Source organism: Mesoplodon densirostris, chromosome 5, assembly GCF_025265405.1.
Source record: "Mesoplodon densirostris isolate mMesDen1 chromosome 5, mMesDen1 primary haplotype, whole genome shotgun sequence".
In the NCBI taxonomy this organism is placed as follows: Eukaryota; Metazoa; Chordata; class Mammalia; order Artiodactyla; family Ziphiidae; genus Mesoplodon; species Mesoplodon densirostris.
Window position 1 is genome coordinate 145,853,967 of NC_082665.1, and position 21,337 is coordinate 145,875,303.

The window sequence follows — 21,337 nt, forward strand, 5'->3', positions numbered from 1 at the left end:
TACTTAAATGACTCCAAAGCCAGGACGACCATGTCTCTGCCGGTAGCTCTGGCCCTCAGTGCTCCCTGGTGAGGTCATGGGCCTTGGAGGAGGTGTGAGAGATGGGGACCTCAGGTGCCTCGTCAAGTGGGGCCCCAGGATGGGGCAGCCTGTACCCGTTGGGGTTCCCAGCAGGCAGGTCACGAAGCGGGGCTCGCAGCTCTATTTATAGAAAGCAGCTGCTGCGGAGGATGAAGAACTGGGGAGAACCGGCTCGGCTGTATTTTCCAAGCTCACGCTGTCTCGACTTAATTTCATCCCAAGCAAATAAATCATTAAGGAGGCACCGAGTCCTGGAAGATCTGATGAAGGGCCATTAAACGGCCCAGCCTTAACTTGAATTATGGAAGGCCTCAGACAAGCAGCCTTATTAGTGTCTGGGCTAGGCCATAACTCATGCTAACCGCCCCCTGGTCTTAACCAAGTGAGGAGACGGGGAGAATCAGCCGGCTCCCTGGCCGCAGGCATAGCCCAGCAGGCTGTCTGCTCTCCCAGCGGTCTGAACACCCTCCTGCAAATGTGCTTTGCTCTGTGCATTGCCCTCCCCGCAGCACCCACTCCCACGGGCAGGGGTGAGGATGGATGATGTGGCCGTGCGGTATTGAAGGGTGTCCACAGGCCGTGGCAGCGGGAGCTGCCGGCACCAGCATCGGGAAGCCCTTCTGCGGAGCACAGGAAAGCCGAGGCCTGGGACCACCCACAGAGCCACGGCAGACTCACATGACCCCGAGCGGCATGGAGGTGAGAGGCGTGGGTTCAAGGTAGCCGGATGGATGGCTGCCTGCCAAGCTCCTGCCATGAGCGGGCTCTTCGTCCCCCCTCAGCCTCAGTCTCCTCACGAGTGAAGTGGGAGAGCAGTGCCTTGTCATCCGCAGATGGAACGAGATAACACGCACAGAACGCTCACTGGCGTTTGCGTGGGCCTGTGGCCGTTTCAATCAGACGGCGCATGCGCCGTGCTGAGGAGCGCCTGGCCTCTTGTTAAGTGCTCACGCGACGACTGTTTGACACAGAGCTGTTTCTATTTGCGGTAATCCCTCCCCAAACGAAGTCGCCCTCGCGGGAAATTCATGGATAAGAGTATGGATTCACTTGGCGACGGGCTGTCGTGGAGGCCTTGCCCTATGCCCCCTCCCAGCGGCACCCACGCCAGTCCCACCCACGCCCAGCGGCAGGGGTGAGGACGAATGGTCCGGCTGTGCTGTATGTAAGGGTGTTTCCATGCAGTGGCAGGGGCAGCTGCCGACACCAGCTTCGGGAAACCCTTCTGCTAAACAGACTGCCTGATGCCTCAACAGGCCGCATCATCAGCATCGTCAGGAACTTGTCAGAAATGCAGTCTGGGGCCCTACCCAGACCTGCTGAGTCAGAACCTGCTTTTAACAAGATCCCCCGCGGACGTGAGTGGCACATGGGAGTTTGAGGTGCGCAGCCGACAGCAAGTCGATGGCGAGGTCCCAGCATCACACCCACTGTACAGGACAGAGAAGTTAGGAAACCTATGCCCAGGGCATTCAGGTAGTACATGGAGAGATCAGTTATGTCTGGTCCTGATGGCGCTGAAACCCCCTAGTTCTGTGGTCTGAGCAGGAGGGGGGCATCTGACATGTGGGAGGCACTGAGAGGCCACGGAGGGTCTTCCTCTGTGTGGATGTGGGAGTGGGGAGCACCTATTCTAAATTCCACCCAAGCTCCAAAGGCCCTTCCACCCTCACCCGTCATTCTCCTCCTGAACTCCTACGTCTTCCTTCACCTACGTCGGGCTTTTCAATAGGGACTCATAAACTGCACTGAATTCTTACTCTCTTGTTTCTGGCAAGGTGGGATTGGAGGTCTGGGTTTTTGTCTGGTTCTGCCGCTCATTAGCGGGTGACTTTGGGCAAGTCCTCCCAGCTCTCTAGTCCATTCAGCTCCCACCTGTAAAATGTGGGTCTTGCACAGGCTGCTGAATGGCCCGTTCCAGCCCTAAAGCCTGGGGCCTGCCTTCAAGCCCTGCTGGTCCCAGAAAGGTGGAGAGCGGCCATCTCCTCCTCACTCCCTTTCCTCCATGGTCCAGGAGCGGCCAGCCCGCAGCCAGGCCTAGCAACCATCTGTTCAGAGGCAGATGCTGGTCCTCAGGCCCACCACCTCACAGTCCATCCCTGCTGAACACACATGTGGGCACAGCTGGCGAGGACACCACTTGTTTGGACATCCGCGCTGAACACATGCTCACCAGGCAAGTCACCACCGGGAGCTACAGAGTGCTTGAGCCAGACATTTAGCTGGAAGCCTTTAAGACTGTTCGCAGGGAAGGCTGAGCACTCCCAGCTCACTTGTGACAGACTCACAGTGGCCTCTGAACCTCAGGTGGCATTTCCTTCATGTATCCTAAAGAGAAAAGAGTCAAAAACCTCCCCAGACCCATGTATTCCCTTGTGTGGAATCCCTCAGAGTTCACAGTGTGGACCCAAATTTAATAACAATAATTATTTCCATATCTAATAACACTAAGCAACTTTAACAGCCTATGGGAGCTGTAATAGTTACAACCAGCAATTTTTAAACCTACCTTTTTCAGTACCTTCTATGTGCCAGGCACCAGCCTAGTCACTTTCCATATATGACCCACGATCCTGATGGTTCGTGGCAAAGTAAATTTCTATTACTATTACAGATGAGGAAACCGGCTCAGGGGTGAAGTGACTCGCTCAAGGTCACAGCTAACTAGCAGCCAAGTCAGGACTGGGCCCGGGGCTGGGAGATCCCTGAGCCGCAGTTTTTCCCATGACACCAGGCTGTGAGCCTCAGAGAAAGATGGCAACAGCTCTGCGGTGGTCCACGGTGACACCTGTCCCAAACGGGCCTGCGTTTCCAAGCTCCCTTCTGCAGGCAGGACTTGCTGGACTGAACCTACTCGTGACTGTGTTAAATGTGGGAAAAAACCCTCAAAGCAGGGCCACAGCGTCTGAGTGAAACCTTTTTTCAGCTGAAAGTCTGTTCCTTTTTAGTGGGAAACAAAGGGTAGGGGCCAGTTTCTGAATGCGGAGATCCTGAATTGAATTGCTGGGCCATCATGCAGCCTCTGCTTGGCCCGGGTGTGGGGACAGATGTGCTGTGCCTGGTGCACAATGCGGGGTGGAAGTGGATCACTCCGGGGTCAGGCTTCAAGGGGGTGACAGCTCAGAGCCAGCCTCAATTCGTTCCAGGCAACTATGACTCCAGTCCCGCTGCGATGGAGAAAGCATGCACTTATTGAGCACTTACTATGTACTCCGCTATGAGGGTGGCTGAGGCGGCTAGGATGCAGTCCCGCCTCAAAGAACTGCCACTCTCAGCAGCAGCAGCAGCAGCAGCAATAACAAAACAGCAAAACACACCTCTTATGAACCTGCTCTGTGCGTGTAAGGGGTCCAGGGGTCTCACTGTGCAGACATACACCCCATGTAAGGACTGACTGAATTGTATCTCTCAAATGATCGTACTCCAACAACGAGTCTGAAGCCGTCTTAATTGCAAATTAATGTGATTGCGCCGTATTTTAAATCAGAAACCAAATCTTTCACAAGCATTCATCGGGTGCCCAAGACGAGCTCAGCACTGGCACAGCACAATCAATAATGCAGGCTCAGTGTGTGATATCAACAGCTCCCCTCCAGCCCGCACCTCACGTGAGCCACACACTGGACCACGCTGCGTTTCTGCAGCAATCTTAATACTCACCAACTCTGCAAGGTACATATCATTATTCCCACTGCACAGATGGCAAAACAAAGGCTTGAGGACGTCAATTAGCCAGCAGGGGGCAGAAATAAAATTCTAATCAGGATCAAACGTTTATTCTCAAAGACTGGAAACTGCCTAAATGTCCAAAAACAAGGGTCTGGATAATCCAATTATGATACAACCATACCATGGAAACCCACGCGGCTGTTAATAAGGAAAGAGGGCAGCTCTACACTAATCATATGAAACAATCACCAAGATCTATTAAGGGGGAAAACGAGATGCAGAGCAGTGTTCACAGTATGAGCACATTTGCGTGAAACTTCTCTGGCATAAAATTCTGGAAGGACATAGGAGAAAGTGATCATGGTGGTTACCAGCAGGAAGAGAGGCTGGGGAGCTTCGGGGTGGAGGTATTTCACCAGGCACGCTTTTGTAGCGTTGAAATTTGTTGCCACATGCATCCTTTACCTTTCAAAAGTATTTTAAAGTCCCCAGTGTGCCCGCTTCCCCACACATGCCTCCTGGCTGACCAGCTGTGCCCTGGGGAACTTCACACCCACCTGGGGAAAGAAGGCATACACATGTGGAAAATGACTGGGGCAAAGCAGGGATGGGGGTGGGGGGGATGGGAGGAGGACTCAGCCTTGAATTGGGGGTGCAGGGGACAGAGCCCTGGGTTGAGGGCTGTGGTGAGCTGGAGTCAGGGCAGAATGATAGGGTGCGGGGCCAAGGGGAGACCAGGCCTGGACCTGGCTGAGGACGAGGGAGGAGCAGAATCCAGAGGATGGTGCCACCCAGGAGACACAGGGGAGCTGGGCAGGAAGCTCTGGCAACGGGACGGTATCCTTGCAGCCATCCCGGTAGAAAACTCGCTCTGGCCTTCATCAGTACCAGAAGGCTTGGCTGGACGCCAGCCTCCTCTGCTGAGCTCATGTGCCAATAGATGCTTGTTGGCAGATCAATTAAACCATCTAGGAATGACGTCTGGGACGACAGTTTCCCTAGCTCGAAGCGGGTGGACAAGGCTTCCCTGCCCACTGGGCCTGAGATCCTGGGGTCCCGCTCCCCATCCCCGCTTAGTCAGCCCTGGGCTCGGACACCTGCTCTTTGGAATCGGCGGGCAGAGTGGAGGCAGCAAGGCCGGCCCAGGTAGCCGGAGGCACGGGAGCGGTCGCGACCACCTGGGTTCCAGGGCAGCTCTACCACTGGCTAGCCGTGCGGCCTTGGGCTAACTCTTCACCTCTCCAAGACTCAGTTTCCTCGTCTATAAGATGGGTTTAATAACAATGACACTGCCTCAAGGTTTATTGCGTGGGCTGAAAAAAAAAGAAAATGAGTAAAACACTTGGCCCAGGGCACAGAACTTGGGTGGATTCCCCCAAACGTATAATTATTAGGACCCTCAAATCAAAGCTGCTCCGTCTGGGGTCACCTCTCCTCTTCCTGTGTCACTCACTAACACAAGACCTCCAAGATGGAAGACAAAGCCGTTCTGTCAGCCTTCCTGGCCGCCAGCATGTGGAAGGAGGTGCCAGGGGCTGGAGGGCAATTCCAGAAACCAGCCCGGAGCAGATTGCAAAGGCCTGGCCCACCCCACGGGCCACCCTCACAGCAGTTGGGACATTTTCAGTGACATTCTCCTGTTAGCAACCAAAGGATGCCTGACCCACAGCCACCCCTGGGGCTGTCTATACGCAACTAGCTTTTCAGAACGCCCCGCGGAGTGCTGTGCTCAGCCAAGAGCTTTGTGGGCTGGAGGTGAAACCGGGGGGAGGGACAGCATCTCAGGGCCTCCTCCAAACTCACCACTGAAGGAAAGGGTCCAGTCCTTTGCTGAGTGGCCACCCAGCCCCGGTGGAGCAGCCCCTCCTATTCCTTCTCTTCCTGCCTTGTCTGTAAACATCTCCACGAGGGACCCACTACACCAGTGTGCCTCAGTTTGATCCAGTTATTAGCTGTGTGACCTTGAGCAAATGACTCAAGCTCTCTGGGCTTCAATTTCTTCATCGGAAAATGAAGATGCTAATAAAGGGATTAGCTCAAAGAGTTGTTACAAGGATTAAGTGAATTAAAATTTGTAAAGTGCTTAGAATCTAGCCCAGCACAGACTAAGTATCAGAGAAGTGTTAGTGAGTGTGGTGCTGTTATTGCTGTTATGATTTGACCCTGGACCCAGTCATCCGGAGCCAGCTGGCCTTCTTGCCTGGCCTTGGTTCTGCACTTCCCAGCTCACTCAGATGGCAGAGCCCCTGGGCGTCCTGCAGCTCTCTACTGTAAAGCCCCCAAGATGCTGAGCTCTCTCGTCCCATGGTGTAGCCGAAAAACACATTTGTAATAGGAAAAGGCACTTCCGGGAGCTCTTGTCCTCCACAAACTCATACTTCAGACTTACGGGCAGTTAGCTCTTTCTAAGTCTTGCTTTCATAGTCATAAAAATCAAAAATTGAGAAAATCATGCCCATTAGCTTCTTTCCTACACATTAGAAGGGAAGCCTCTTATTGAGGCCGCTTTCGTTTTTATCCATAGGTGAAGCCCTGGACCTGGCCCAGCTCACCTAGTTAGTCAAAGCAGCAAGCACCAGTCGCTGTGGGCCTGCTCCGTGCTGGCAAGCTTTATCATGCCTGTTTTACAAAGGAGAACACTGAGGTCCAGAGCGAGGAGGTAATCATCATCCAGGGCCTCCTGGTGAGTCCTGGGACCAGACACTAACCCCGTCTATTCTACCCGCCATGGCCTTGTGGGGAAGCAACCCCAGAGAGCGGCCCTGCCTTTCTGCTCTAGAGCCTGTCTCTAACTGTGGTCACCTAACCCCCTTGTTGGGTCTGAATTTGGGGACCCACCTTCGTGTCCACAACCAATTGGCTCAGAATTCTTTTCATGCACAGAATTCTACCTTGGGTCACCCTACCTGCCCAGGGACTCCCTAGGGCCAAACCCTTCTCGGTGTCCAGGGATCTACTAGACTTCAGCCCAGGTCACTAGCTATAGGCATCACACAGTCCCTTCCCAACCAGCCCGTCAGACTCCCCTCAGCCTGTTCTTTGGTGGTTCACCCTGTAGTCAGGGCTTGTTCAAAAAAGCTGAGCTCCCCCTTTCTGCAATCACACCCTGCCCAAGATAGAGAACGTCACTCCTATCTGGAGAAGGGGTCAGCACCATAGCACTCAAGCCAATCCTGTCACCCAACAGGAGATGCCACAGGCTTGCATCATAGGACATCTTGGCCTTGTCTCCCCCTGCCTTCTGGATGGGCTTTCTAGCCTCAGCGAACCTGAAAAAATCACTGCCAACAGGGAGGATAGACTGCTCCAAGTTTCAGTCTCACCAAGAATCTCCAGCCACCTGAAGGATCCAAGAGCTCAAAATGCCCTGATCACAACTGTCCTCCCCCACCCAGTCTCTACCCTCAGCAGCACACCAAGCAGAACACCATGGCTCGAATGCTCTTGATCCTATCCTTCGTGGGGGAGGCACTGGCTGCAACCTTGTTAGCACCTTAGTTTTGTGCCAGTAAACCAAGCAACAGACAATAATCCAAGTGTGAATCAATACCCAAGAGGAAGCCCACCTTGGGGGCCCAATGGTTGGCTCAGGTAATTCCTCTGGGTATCAGTGCCAGCCTTTAATCCCAGCTACCATATTATTGGTGCCGTCACACAAGATCTCACAGCAGCTATGAAAGGGACCTGATACTGTCCCATTTTACAGATGAGTAAAATGAGCCCTAAAGAATTAGAGAGACTCACCAAAGACTCAAAACCACTGGACGTTGGGGATGCAGTGGGAAATGAGGCATGTCAGACCCCAGAGCCTTGGTACACCAAGGCCATCCTTGTAGTCCAGTGATCAGTTCTGGCAAGTAGACTTTCCAATTCCATTGAAAAAGAGCGTCTGTTGTTGCTGTTGGTTTTCTAAACACTGGGGTTTGCCTGGTCATCATGTCTTTGAGGGTTCTCAACATTCTCCACAAGGCACTGCAGTGACTAAACTAGCCCGATGCAGGACACACTCAACCTCTCTTTACTTAACCAGTTAATCAGAGAAAACAGGCCACTTTGCCATTCAATGGCAACCTGAGTCCAACAACCATGGAAATGAAATATGAGCAAAAGTGTCGCCAATTATACCACAGAGTGGAGCACACCAGCCACTCTCTGGTGGTCTGTCACCCTTGAAAATGGTCAACCCACGCTAACCTGAGTCAATGTCAATTTTTACTTGAGTAAAATCTTGTTCTTGACCTCTTTTCTGGAGTGTCACTCTCAGCCCCTCAGCTAAAGAGGGGAGCATGGGAAAAGAGTGGGCTTCGGAGGCTGACAGACCGGGGGAGGTTCTGGTTCTGGTTCTCCATAGCTCTGCTCTTGAGTTTCTCTTCTCTGAAGGGGGGCAATTATATCTCTCATTTAAGATGAATAAGCTGGAATTCTGGCTTTAAGCGCCCAGCACTGGGAGCTTCGTCAGGCGTGTGGCAGGAAGTCTGCTTGGATGAGGTGTGTGCAGGCTCACAGGTGACTGACTCCAGGCCCCACTCGGCTGGGATTCATTCAACACGGGACAGGCGACCACATGCACCTCTGGCCAGAGGCCACCCTGCCTCCCTAAGTGACTCCCTCCTAAAACCAAGAACTATTTTCGTTACTAGGATTTTTAAGCTGCCTCACAGGATGGCTGGGTATATTAAATGAGAGGAGGCCTTAGAGTTGTCAGCAGTCAAACACAGCAGCCTGTGGGCCTCTGTGCAACCTGCGAGGGTGTTTTGTGTGTCCACACGGTGTCTTAAGCAGCTGCCAACGTTAAAAATTGGAATCGTTCACACAAAATCTAGATTTCTAGGTCCTCTTGAAAGAAATCAGAAGATTCCACAACTTGTGGCTCTCATTCCCATGAGGCAATAATCATCTAGATGCCCCCTTTAACAGAGGGCTCAGCAGGAAGACCTAGATTTGAGTGTTCAGCCCCTGCATACAGTAGGTGTTCAATAAATGATACTTATCACTACTTATTACTTATCAGTAACTCTAGTGCATGGGCTTCAAGTGTAGGGACTGTGTCTTCTACTTGTCACTCTCCTCCCACTGTGAACTTGAAGCCAGAAACACAGGAGACATCGTTTTGCACAACCCTTACAGAGACTGAAACGTTCGTAATTAGCATCAACACCCAAATCACTTATTAGGCGCCAGTTCTAAGCACTGTCCTAAGCACTTCATATATATTATTATCTTATTTGATTTCTCACAACAACCCGGAGCTAGATTACGATCATTGAGCCACTTTTGCAGAATGGGAAACTGAGGCACACGCCAAGATCACCCAGCGAGCAAAAAAGAGTCAAGGTCCAAACCCAGGAGCCTGGCCTCAGAGTCCACGTCCTCACCACGAGTTCACACCGCAGGATTATCCCAAGTGCTGATGGAGGATGGGGCCTCAGGAGGATGCTTTCCCCCCGCCTCCCCACCCCAGTTCTGCCTGGGACAGGCAGCCTCTGGACCCACCCCTGCCCACCCCTTCCCCCCTCAGCAGGCTGCACTTACGGTCAAGGCCATTGATGTAGCGCATGGTGACTTCACAGTGGCCCCACACGGCACTCACCACCGGGTAAAGCTTCTTGCCCTTGAGGCCACGGAAGGCCACGCCCAGGTACTGGCCGTCCACGACGAAGCTGAGTGTGCCCTCGTCCATGTCCAGCACCACGAGCAGCGAGTCGGGCAGCGCAAAGGCCTCATCGGGCCCCAGGAAGGCGGGGTAGGCCACGCCGGGCCGGTTCTTGCCGTCGTGGTAGAGGCGGCTGCGGCCCAGGTCCCAGCCCCAGGACTCGGCGTCGCTGCCCACCAGGGCCGTGTAGCCCACCGAGTGCAGCGGGGCCCGCGCCGTGGCCACGCCCACCACAGCGTGTGTGCCCCGCTGCCGCGCCGGCCAGTGGATCTGCCAGGCGTGCAGGCCGCGGGCGTGGCCCACCTTGCCGCGGATGCCGTCCGTGCTCTGCGCCACCGGGTGCCGGTGGAAGGTGAGCCGATCGTCATCCTTGACGAAGACGTTGAGCGAGCGGTCCTCGGGGTTCCACGCGTGGCGCAGCTGCACCGCCAGCCCCGCTGCCGGCATGTCCAGCAGCTGGTCCAGCCGCGCCGGCCGCCCCGGCTCCGCTCCCCGCAGCTCGTGCTTGGCCGGCCGCAGCGCCGGCTCTCGCACCTCCACCGACTTGAGGCTCCCCGAGAGCTTCTGGCCCATGGCTCGCTGCTGGGACGGGGCCGCTGCGGGCCACCGCTACCTCGTGGGAGCTTCCGCTCCCCGCAGCCAGGGACGGGCCACGGGGCTGGAAACCAGGCTTCCGGACCGTACACGTCCACAGCCTCTGCGGGGCTGGGGCAGGGGCCCAAGCTCCTGGAAGGAAGCAAAGGACGCGGGTTATTACAGCAGCCTCGACAGCCACTTATGCCCATGCCTTGGCTGGGCCCTGGGCATGCATTAATAATAATAACTAATGAATCGACTGATATCTGGCACTTATCTAGAACTGGCCATATGCGAGACTCTGTTTTAAGTGATTCATATTTATTAGCTCATTTAATCCTTAAGACCTCCCTATAAGACATTCATTATCGCTCCCATTTTATAGATGAGAAAAGTAAAGAGCATAGAGGAGATAAGTAATTAACCAACGTCCCCACAGTTAATAAGGGGCTGAGCCCAGATTCATACTGAGGCCATCTGGCTTCAGAGTCTGTGTTCGGCTCTCAGAGCGGTCACAGGCAATTTTATTTTGGAAATAAGGACTGAGCCCAGAGAAGTTGTGATTTGCTCAAGATCACAGAACATAGAGAACCCCAATGCATTTGGTCCCAAGAAACAAGCCCTGTGCCAAGGTTGGGGGGATAGAGTGCCCAAGACAGGGGGTCAAAGATGTTTAGGGTGTGGTCCATTGGTTCCCATCCTGGGCTGCCCTGGGGAGCCTAAACAGCATTTAAAGTGCAGCCAGGCTTGAGAGGCCAGACACTGAGCAAGGATCCACCAAGGTCACCCAGGGACGTAGACATGGACATAAGATAACCATCTGAGGATGGGGTGGGGTCTCCATGGGAAGGTGAGTTGGAGGCAGGGGGATGAGAGAGTTGATGACCAGACTCTGGAGCCAGCGAGAAGTATATGCAAATCCCTCTCCCCATCTCTTAGCTGTGCGTCCACAGGAAGGCCTCTTAGCCTCTCTAAGATTCCAGTTTCCTCATTTGTTGAATGGGGGTAAAATGCTCCCTCCAGGTGGTGTGGGAAGCTAAGGGACAATATCAAAAGTCAAGCCTGAGATTCTGCGGGCAGGTTTTCCTCTCTGGCTCTGTCTTCTGGGCATCCTGCATATACACCTTCCCTTTGGATGGGCTAGCTCTTTCTTTAGGCATATAAACATAGTTAACAGCATTGACCCTGGGCAACCTCCGCTGAGACAAGATCCTGGCTTTCAGGACTTGGCCACCATCACTAAGAGACTAGCCAGAATCCAGGGTGCTTGGGCTGTTTGGATGGGCCCCGAGTGTGGGAAGAGATGGAGAGCTGAGCCCTGCAAACTGTCCAGAGCAGAGGTGTGTGTCCTCCCCTCCCTGGTCTGAGAGCTCCTAGGCTTTCCTTGAGCTAGATCAGGAGGCAGATGTTTTTCATGCCCCGTTCTGCCTGGCCATGACCTCCCACCCAAACAGTGGCACAATCCCAGCCAAAGGGCCATACAGCACAGGCAGCAATAATATGCATTGCTTTTTTAACCCTCCAATTTTATTCTCGACTCCCATTTTCTTTCTACTGTCAGACCCCAGCTTCAGCTCATGCTGACCCTATCCAGAGAGTTCTGGCTAATGTTTAAGGAAATACCAGAATACATAAAAATGTACAACACTAGACAGTTCTAAGATAGCAGAATAGTTACTCCTTTTCATATCCAAAATCACCCAAAATAAAGGAGAAAGAGAAAGAGGAATGCAAATTTTATCTTCAGCAAAACTAGAACACATTTGTAATCCAACCACAACTTATAAAGAAAGGCTGCCAAAAAAATGGTCAAGGGTTGCCAAAACCAGTGCAGATCAAACGAGGTGTGAGAAAACACCTACAGAAGACACCTGTGGCTGCAGGTCTCAGTTGAAGATGGCAGAGCCAGCCAGTAGCTGGCACTCCCTGAAGGAGAAAATCAATGGTTCCTAATCAGGAACAATGGGAACAGGGTATGCGGTCTAGCAGTGGGAGCTGCCGCTGACACTGTGGGGAAAGAGGAGGGCAGGGCTAACAGAGAAAACTTTACAGGTCTGCCATCTTCATAGGAAGAAGTGTGCTGCTGAGGCAGAGTGGGAGAAGGGCCTGAACTGGGGGAAGCCCAGGGCTGCAGATCTCTGCTGACTGGGTAGAAGCTAAAAGAAATCACTGCCACAGTCCTGTGAACAGTTACCAGGAACCAGGGAGCAATCCTGCTCTCCTAAAATACCTCCTGGCATCTCCTCTACACACATGCCCTGCAAAATGCTGATCCAGGAAGGTCCGCCTCTTCCAACTAGGAGCCCGCACATGATGTAGTCAAAGATGCTGGAAAAGAAATAGAGGAGGAACAGAACAGGAAAAAATATGGTAAGCCAAGAAAACTCACCAGGAGAAAAAGCTGTCACAAAGCAGATAAAAATTGTTAGCAAATTTGTAAACTAATTTTGTGATCACTTATTTCAGAAGGGAGACAACTAGTACAGCCTAAAAAAAAAAAAAGATTAAATACTTTTTTACATAGTTACAAAGGAAACCTCCAGAAGAACTCCAGAAGAATAAAATACAGATCTTCCAAACTGTCAAAAAGAACACAAAATAAAACACCATACTGAAAGATTTTGCTTTAGGAAACAATAGAGACTAGGAACCAAGATGGCGGAGTAGAAGGATGTGCTCTCACTCCCTCTTGCGAGAACACCAGAATCACAACTAGCTGCTGGACAATCATCAACAGGAAGACACTGAACTCACCAAAAAAGATACCCCACTTCCAAAGACAAAGGAGAAGCCACAATGAGATGGTAGGAGGGGCGCAATCACAGTAAAATCAAATCCCATAACTGCTGGGTGGGTGACTCACAGACTGGAGAACACTTATACCACAGAAGTCCACCCACTGGAGTGAAGGTTCTCAGCCCCATGTCAGGCTTCCCAACCTGGGGGTCTGGCAACGGGAGGAGGAATTCCAAGAGAATCAGACTTTGAAGGCTAGTGGGATTTGATTGCAAGACTTCGACAGCACTGGGGGAAACAGAGACTCCACTCTTGGAGGGCATGCACAAAGTAGTGTGCATATTGGGACCCAGGGGAAGGGGCAGTGACCCCAGGGGAGACTGACCCAGACCTACCTGCTAGTGTTGGAGGGTCTCCTGCAGAGGTGGGGGGTGGCTGTGGCTGACAGTGGGGACAAGGACACTGGCAGCAGAAGTTCTGGAAGTACTCCTTGGCATGAGCCCTCCCAGAGTCTGTCATTAGCCCCTCCAAAGAGCCCAGGTAAGCTCCAGTGTTGGTTTGCCTCAGGCCAAACAACCAACAGGGAGGGAACCCAGCCCCACCCATCAGCAGTCAAGCAGATTAAAGTTTTACTGAGCTCTGCCCACCAGAGCAACAGCCAGCTCTACCCACCACCAGTCCCTCCCATCAGGAAACTTACACAAGCCTCTTAGATAGCCTCATCCACCAGAGGGCAGACAGCAGAAGCAAGAAGAACTACAACCCTGCAGCCTGTGGAACAAAAATCACATTCACAGAAAGATAGACAAGATGAAAAGGCAGAGAGCTATGTACCAGATGAAGGAACAAGATAAAACCACAGAAAAACAACTAAATGAAGTGGAGATAGGCAACCTCCAGAAAAAGAATTCAGAATAATGAGAGTGAAGATGATTCAAGACCTCAGAAAAAGAATGGAGGCAAAGATCGAGAAGATGCAAGAAATGTTTAACAAAGACCTAGAAGAATTAAAGAACAAACAAACAGAGATGAACAATACAATAACTGAAATGAAAACTACACTAGAAGGAATCAATGGCAGAATAACTGAGGCAGAAGAACGGATAAGTGACCTGGAAGACAGAATGGTGGAATTCACTGCTGCAGAATAAAATAAAGAAAAAGAATGAAAAGAAATGAAGACAGCCTAAGAGACCTCTGGGACAACATTAAACAGAACAACATTCATATTATAGGGGTCCCAGAAGGAGAAGAGAGAGAGAAAGGACCCGAGAAAATATTTGAAGAGATTATAGTCAAAAACTTCCCTAAGATGGGAAAGGAAATAGCCACTCAAGTCCAGGAAGCACAGCGAGTTCCATACAGGATAAACCCAAGGAGAAACACACCGAGACACATAGTAATCAAATTGGCAAAAATTAAAGACAAAGAAAATTTATTGAAAGCAGCAAGGGAAAAAAGGCAAATAACATACAAGGGAACTCCAGTAGGGTTAGCAGCTGATTTCTCAGCAGAAACTCTACAAGCCAGAAGGGAGTGGCATGATATACTTAAAGTGATGAAAGGGAAGAACCTACAACCACGATTACTCTACCCTGCAAGGATCTCATTCGGATTCAATGGAGAAATCAGAAGCTTTACAGACAAGAAAAAGCTAAGAAAATTCAGCACCACCAAACCAGCTCTACAACAAATGCTAAAGGAACTTCTCTAAGTGGAAAACACAGGAGAAGAAAAGTACCTACAAAAGCAAACCCAAAACAATTAAGAAAATGGTCATAGGAACATACATATCAATAATTACTTTAAACGTGAATGGACTAAATGCTCCAACCAAAAGGCACAGCTTGCTGAATGGATACAAACACAAGACCCATATACATGCTGTCTACAAGAGACCCACTTCAGACCTAGGGACACATACAGACTGAAAGTGAGGGGATGGAAAAAGATATTCCATGCAAATGGAAATCAAAAGAAAGCTGGAGTAGCAATACTCATATCAGATAAAATAGACTTTAAAACAAAAATGTTACAAGAGACAAGAAAGGACACTACATAATGATCAAGGGATCAACCCAAGAAGAAGATATAACAATTATAAATATATATGCACCCAACATAGGAGCACCTCAATACATAAGGCAACTGCTAACAGCTATAAAAGAGGAAATCGACAGTAACACAATACTAGTGGGGGACTTTAACACCTCACTTACACCAAAGAACAGATAATCCAAAATGAAAATAAATAAGGAAACAGAAGCTTTCAATGACACAAGAGACCAAATAGATTTAATTGATATTTATAGGACATTCCATCCAAAAACAACAGTTTACACTTTCTTTTAAAGTGCGCACGGAACATTCTCCAGGATACATCACATCTTGGGTCACAAATCAAGCCTCAGTAAATTTGAGAAAACTGAAATCATATCAAGCATCTTTTCTGACTAAAATGCTATGAGATTAAAAATGAATTACAGGGAAAAAAACGTAAAAACACAAACACATGGAGGCTAAACAATACATTACTAAATAACCAAGAGGTCACTGAAGAAATCAAAGAGGAAATCAAGAAATACCTAGAGACAAATGGCAATGAAAACACGATGATCCAAAACCTATGGGATGCAGCAAAAGCAGTTTTAAGAGGGAACTTTATAGCTCTACAAACCTACCTCAAGAAACAAGAAAAATCTCAAATAAACAATCTAACCTTACACCTAAAGGAACTAGAGGAAGAAGAACAAACAAAACCCAAAGTTAGCAGAAGGAAGGAAATCATAAAGATCAGAGCAGAAATACATGAAATAGAAACAAAGAAAACAATAGCAAGGATCAATAAAACTAAAAGCTGGTTCTTTGAGAAGATAAACAAAATTGATAAACCATTAGCCAGACCCATCAAGAAAAAGAGAGAGAGGACTCAAATCAATAAAATTAGAAATGAAACAGGAGAAGTTACAACAGACACCACAGAAATACAAAGCATCCTAAGAGAGTACTACAAGCAACTCTCTGCCAATAAAATGGACAACCTGTAAGAAATGGACAAATTCTTAGAAAGGTATAACCTTGCAAGACTGAACCAGGAAGAAAGAGAAAATATGAACAGACCAATCACAAGTAATGAAATTGAAACTGTGATTAAAAATCTTCCAACAAACAAAATTCCAGGACCAGATGCCTTCACAGGTGAATTCTATCAAACACTTAGAGAAGATCTAACACCCATCCTTCTCAAACGCTTCCAAAAAATTGCAGAGGAAGGAACACTCCCAAACTCATTCTATGAGGCCACCATCACCCTGATACCAAAACCAGACAAAGATACTACAAAAAAAGAAAATTACAGACCAATATCACTCATGAATATAGATGCAAAAATCCTCAACAAAATACTAGCAAACAGAATCCAATAACACTTTAAAAGGATCATACACCATGATCAAGTGGGATTTATCCCAGGGATGCAAGGATTCTTCATTATACGCAAATCAATCAATGTGATGCACCATATTAACAACTTGAAGAAGAAAAACCATATGATCATCTCAATAGATGCAGAAAAAGCTTTTGACAAAATTCAACACCCATTTATGACAAAAATTCTCCAGAAGGTGGGCAGACAGGGAGCCTACCTCAACATAATAAAGGCCATATACAACAAACCCACAGCAAAACGTCATTCTCAATGGTGAAAAACTGAAAGCATTTCCTCTAAGATCAGGAACAAGACAAGAATGTCCACTCTCACCACTATTATTCAACATAGTTTTGGAAGTCCTAGCCATGGCAATCAGAGAAGGAAAAGAAATAAAAGGAATACAAATTGGAAAAGAAGAAGTAAAACTGTCATTGTTTGCAGATGACATGATACTATACATAGAGAATCCTAAAAATGCCACCAGAAAACTACTAGAGCTAATCAATGAATTTGGTAAAGTAGCAGGATACAAAATTAATGCACAGAAATCTCTTGCATTCCTATACACTAATGATGAAAAATCTGAAAGAGAAATTAAGGAAACACTCCCATTTACCATTGCAACAAAAAGAATAAAATACCTAGGAATAAACCTACCTAAGGAGACAAAAGACCTGTATGCAGAAAACTATAAGGCACCGATGAAAGAAACTAAAGATGATACCAACAGATGGAGAGATATACCATGTTCTTGGACTGGAAGAATCAATATTGTGAAAATGACTATACTACCCAAAGCAATCTACAGATTCAGTGCAATCCCTATCAAATTACCAATGACATTTTTTACAGAACTAGAACAAAAAATCTTAACATTTGTATGGAGACACAAAAGACCCCAAATAGCCAAAGCAGTCTTGAGAGAAAAAATGGAGCAGGAGGAATCAGACTCCCTGACTTCAGACTATACTACAAAGCTACAGTAATCAAGACAATATGGTACTGGCACAAAAACAGAAACATAGATCAATGGAACAAGATAGAAAGCCCAGAGATAAACCCACACACCTATGGTCAATTAATCTATGACAAAGGAGCCAAGGATATACAATGGAGAAAAGACAGCCTCTTCAGTAGTGGTGCTGGGAAAACTTGACAGCTACATGTAAAGGAATGAAATTGGAACACTCCTTAACAACATACACAAAAATAAACTCAAAATAAATTGAAGACCTAAATTTAAGAATAGACACTGTAAAACTCTTAGAGGAAAACATAGGAAGAACACTCTTTGACATAAATCACAGCAAGATCTTTTTTGATCCACCTCCTAGAGTAATGGAAATAAAAACAAAAATAAACAAATGGGACTTAATGAAACTTAAAAGCTTTTGCACAGCAAAGGAGACCATAAACAAGATGAAAAGACAACCCTAAGAATGGGAGAAAATATTTGCAAACGAGTCAACGGACAAAGGATTAATCTCCAAAATATATAAACAGCTCATGCAGCTCAATATTAAAGAAACAAACAACCCAATCCAAAAATGGGCAGAAGACCTAAATAGACATTTCTCCAAAGAAGACATAAAGATGGCCAAGAAGCACATGCAAAACTGTTTAACATCACTAATGATTAGAGAAATGCAAATCAAAACTACAATGAGGTATCACCTCACACCAGTTAGAACGGGCATCTTCAGAAAATCTACAGACAACAAATGCTGGAGAGGGTGTGGAGAAAAGGGAACCCTCTTACCCTGTTGGTGGGAATGTAAATTGGTGCAGCCACTATGGGGAACAGTATGGAGGTTCCTTAAAAAACTAAAAATAGAATCACCATATGACCCAGCAATCCCACTACTGGGCATATACCCAGAGAAAACCATACAGGCCTTTCCTAGTGGCGCAGTGGTTGAGAGTCCACCTGCCGATGCAGGGGACATGGGTTCGTGCCCCAGACCAGAAAGATCCCACATGCCGTGGAGCGGCTGGGCCCGTGAGCCATGGCTGCTGAGCCTGCGTGTCCGGAGCCTGTGCTCCGCAACAGGAGAGGCCACAACAGTGAGAGGCCCGCATACCACACACACACACACAAAAAGACACATGCACACCAATGTTCATTGCAGCACTATTTACAATAGCCAGGTCATGGAAGCAACCTAAATGCCCATTGACAGACGAATGGATAAAGAAGTTGTGGTACATATATACAATGGAATATTACTCAGCCATAAAAAGGAACGAAATTGGGTCACTTGTTGAGATGTGGATGGATCTAGAGACTGTCATACAGAGTGAAGTGAGTCAGAAAGAGAAAAACAAATATCGTATATTAATGCATGTATGTGGAACCTAGAAAAATGGTACAGGTGAACTGGTTTGCAGGGCAGAAATAGAGACACAGATGTAGAGAACAAACGTATGGACACCAAGGGGGGAAAGTGGCAGGGGGGTGGGGGTGTGTGTGTGATGAACTGGGATTGACATGTATACACTGATTGTATAAAATTGATGACTAATAAGAACCTGCTGTATAAAAAAATAAAAAAAGAAGAAGCAATAGAAACAAAAACACAGAGATATAAAATACAATAGTAAAATTATGACCAAAATACTAGCTATGGGGCTTCCCTGATGGGTCAGTGGTTGGGAGCCTGCCTGCTGATGCAGGGGACACGGGTTCATGCCCCGGTCCAGGAGGATCCCACATGCCATGGAGCGGCTGGGCCCGTGAGCCATGGCCACTGAGCCTGCATGTCCAGAGCCTGTGCTCCGCAACGGGAGAGGCCACAACAGTGAGAGGCCCACGTACCACACACACACACACAAATACTAGCTATGTTAAGAAATGGCCATAGTGAACTACTAAAAAGAAAAGATTGTAAGGTTGGGGAACAAGACAAAACTCCCACCGTATGGCATATTTAAGAGGTATCCCCAAAGCAAAGTAATTCAACAATGTTGAAAAAATAGGAAAGGTAAATACATATCAAGTAAGGGCTACATCAAACTAAGCAGGTACAGTAACCTTAATATGAGGCAAGTAAGGTTGAATTCAGGGCAAACGATATTAAGTGAGACAAAGAACACTTTATAACAATAAAGAATATAATCCACAATTGAAGATCGAACACACCAAATAACAGCACCAAAATTCAAAGCAAAAGCTACAGGAAATACAAGAAAGGTCAGACAGATACGCAGTAGAGCCAGATGATTTTAATTCACCTCTTTCAGCTCATGACAGATCAATGGACTAAATTAAGTAAAGACATAGAAAAACCAAAATTGCATAATGACATTGAATTGATGTATACATATTTCTAAAAAATGCCCATATATTAGGCCACAAATAAAACCTCACCAAAAAAGCAGACATAATACAGAACCTGGTAACGCAGAAGAAAAACTAGAAATTAATCACAAAGTTATGGATCACAAAATCCTACCACTTGGACTTTTTTGAAAACTCTCTTTTAAACAACTCGGATCAAAAAGGAGACCTATATAGAAATTGTAGAATATCTAGAAAACAAGAATATTGAAAAACATTCCGTATATCGGAACCTGTGGGATCCCGTTAAAGTAGAGCTCAGAGGAAGTCATGGCTGGTGTACTTATATTAGTAAATGAAAAAGAGTGAAAGTGTACAAATTAAGTATAATAAAATTAAAAAATGAAAGATCTAATCAGCACAGCTGCCGGGGAGCCCAACGCGCGCCACTCCGCGTCCTGCCCCGTCTGTCCCCTGGAGTCGCCGCCCGCTATCACCGTGCCATGACCACCCAGCAACTAGTCCTCCAGGGCCCGGGAACGTGGGGCTTCTGCCTCGTGGGGGGCAAGGACTTCGAGCAGCCTCTCACCATCTCCCGGGTCACTCCCGGAAGCAAGGCTGCTATAGCTAATTTATGTGTTGGAGATGTAATCACAGCCATCGATGGGGAAAATACCAGCCACATGACGCACTTGGAAGCTCAGGACAAAATCAAGGGCTGCACAGACAATTGGACTCTCACAGTAACCAGATCTGAACAGAAAATCTGGTCTCTTCTGGTGACAGAGGAAGGGAAACATCATCCATACAAGATGAATTTAGCCTCCGAACCGCAAGAGGTCCTACACATAGGAAGCGCCCACGGCTAGAGTGCCGTGTGCCCCTTACCACCTCACCTGCCTCCACTTCTGCCCCAGGGTCATCACAAACCAGTACAACCACCCAGCTGGCCTCTACTTCTCTAAAAACATCTCCAACTTCAGCAGTGCCTTGGAGTCAAAGACGGCAGCCAGTGGGCGGGAGACGAATGGCAGAGCATTAGACCATTCTCAGCTTCCAAGCGGACTCGTCATGGATAAAGAATCTGAACTTTACAAGATGCCGCAGGAGAAACAAGAGTTAAATGAGCCTCCAAAACAGTCCACTTCACTCCTGGTTTTGCAGGAAATCCTGGAGTCTGAGGAGAAAGGGGATCCCAACAAGCCCTCAGGATTCAGAAGAGTTAAGGCTCCAGTCACCAAAGTGGCTGCATAGATTGGAAATGCCCAGAAGCTGCCCACGTGTGACGAATGTGGCACCAGCATTGTCGGCATGTTTGTGGAGCGGCGGGACCGTCACCGCCACCCGGAGTGTTATGTGTGCACCGACTGTGGCAACAACCTGGAACAGAAGGGCCGTTTCTTTGTGGAGGATCAGCTCTACTGTGAAAAGCATGCCCGGGAGCGGGTCACTCCACCCGAGGGCTATGATGTGAGCACTGTGTTCCCTAAGTGAGCCAGCATCTCTGCACCCAACACTGTTCTCCAGCGAGCCCCTGCTGCATCTTGTCCTCTGAAAGCTCTGGCCTCTCTTTTCTTGAAAGTTCTCGCTTACTTTGGTTCTATCCCTGCTCGTTAGCTAACTGACTCATGCTGGCTGTGTGATGCCCGCTTTTATAATTAACGGAAGATGGTTTTGTTCAGTGTCCCCTGACCAGCATCACGGTGTCTTCTCTTCTCCTCCATTCATCTCTGCTGCAAATAGACATCAGCCAAATTTGAACCAAACTGAATTTAATATGTCTGACAAGGATGTTTTTACTCAATAAATTAATAGACTTCAAAACAACAAAAAAGATCTAATCAAAAAACAGAACAGGGTGTCTCACGGTGCCAACTGTAAGCAGCTCTGTGGCCCACACGGGACATTTCTTAGG

At 48.3% G+C, this 21,337-nt stretch overlaps 1 protein-coding gene and 1 pseudogene across 1 annotated transcript in view; one reads left to right on the forward strand and one right to left on the reverse strand.

Moving 5' to 3' along the window:
• Positions 1-10,056, reverse strand: part of SPSB4 (splA/ryanodine receptor domain and SOCS box containing 4) — a 62,498-nt gene extending 52,442 nt beyond the window's left edge. The window contains exon 1 of the mRNA XM_060100225.1: positions 9,283-10,056. Coding sequence (XP_059956208.1) covers positions 9,283-9,976 — 694 coding nt within the window. The 5' untranslated portion in view covers positions 9,977-10,056. The remainder of the gene's footprint in view (positions 1-9,282) is intronic.
• A 9,869-nt stretch (positions 10,057-19,925) lies between these two features.
• On the forward strand, positions 19,926-20,916 carry LOC132491356 (PDZ and LIM domain protein 1-like; annotated as a pseudogene).
• The last annotated feature ends 421 nt before the right edge of the window (positions 20,917-21,337 follow it).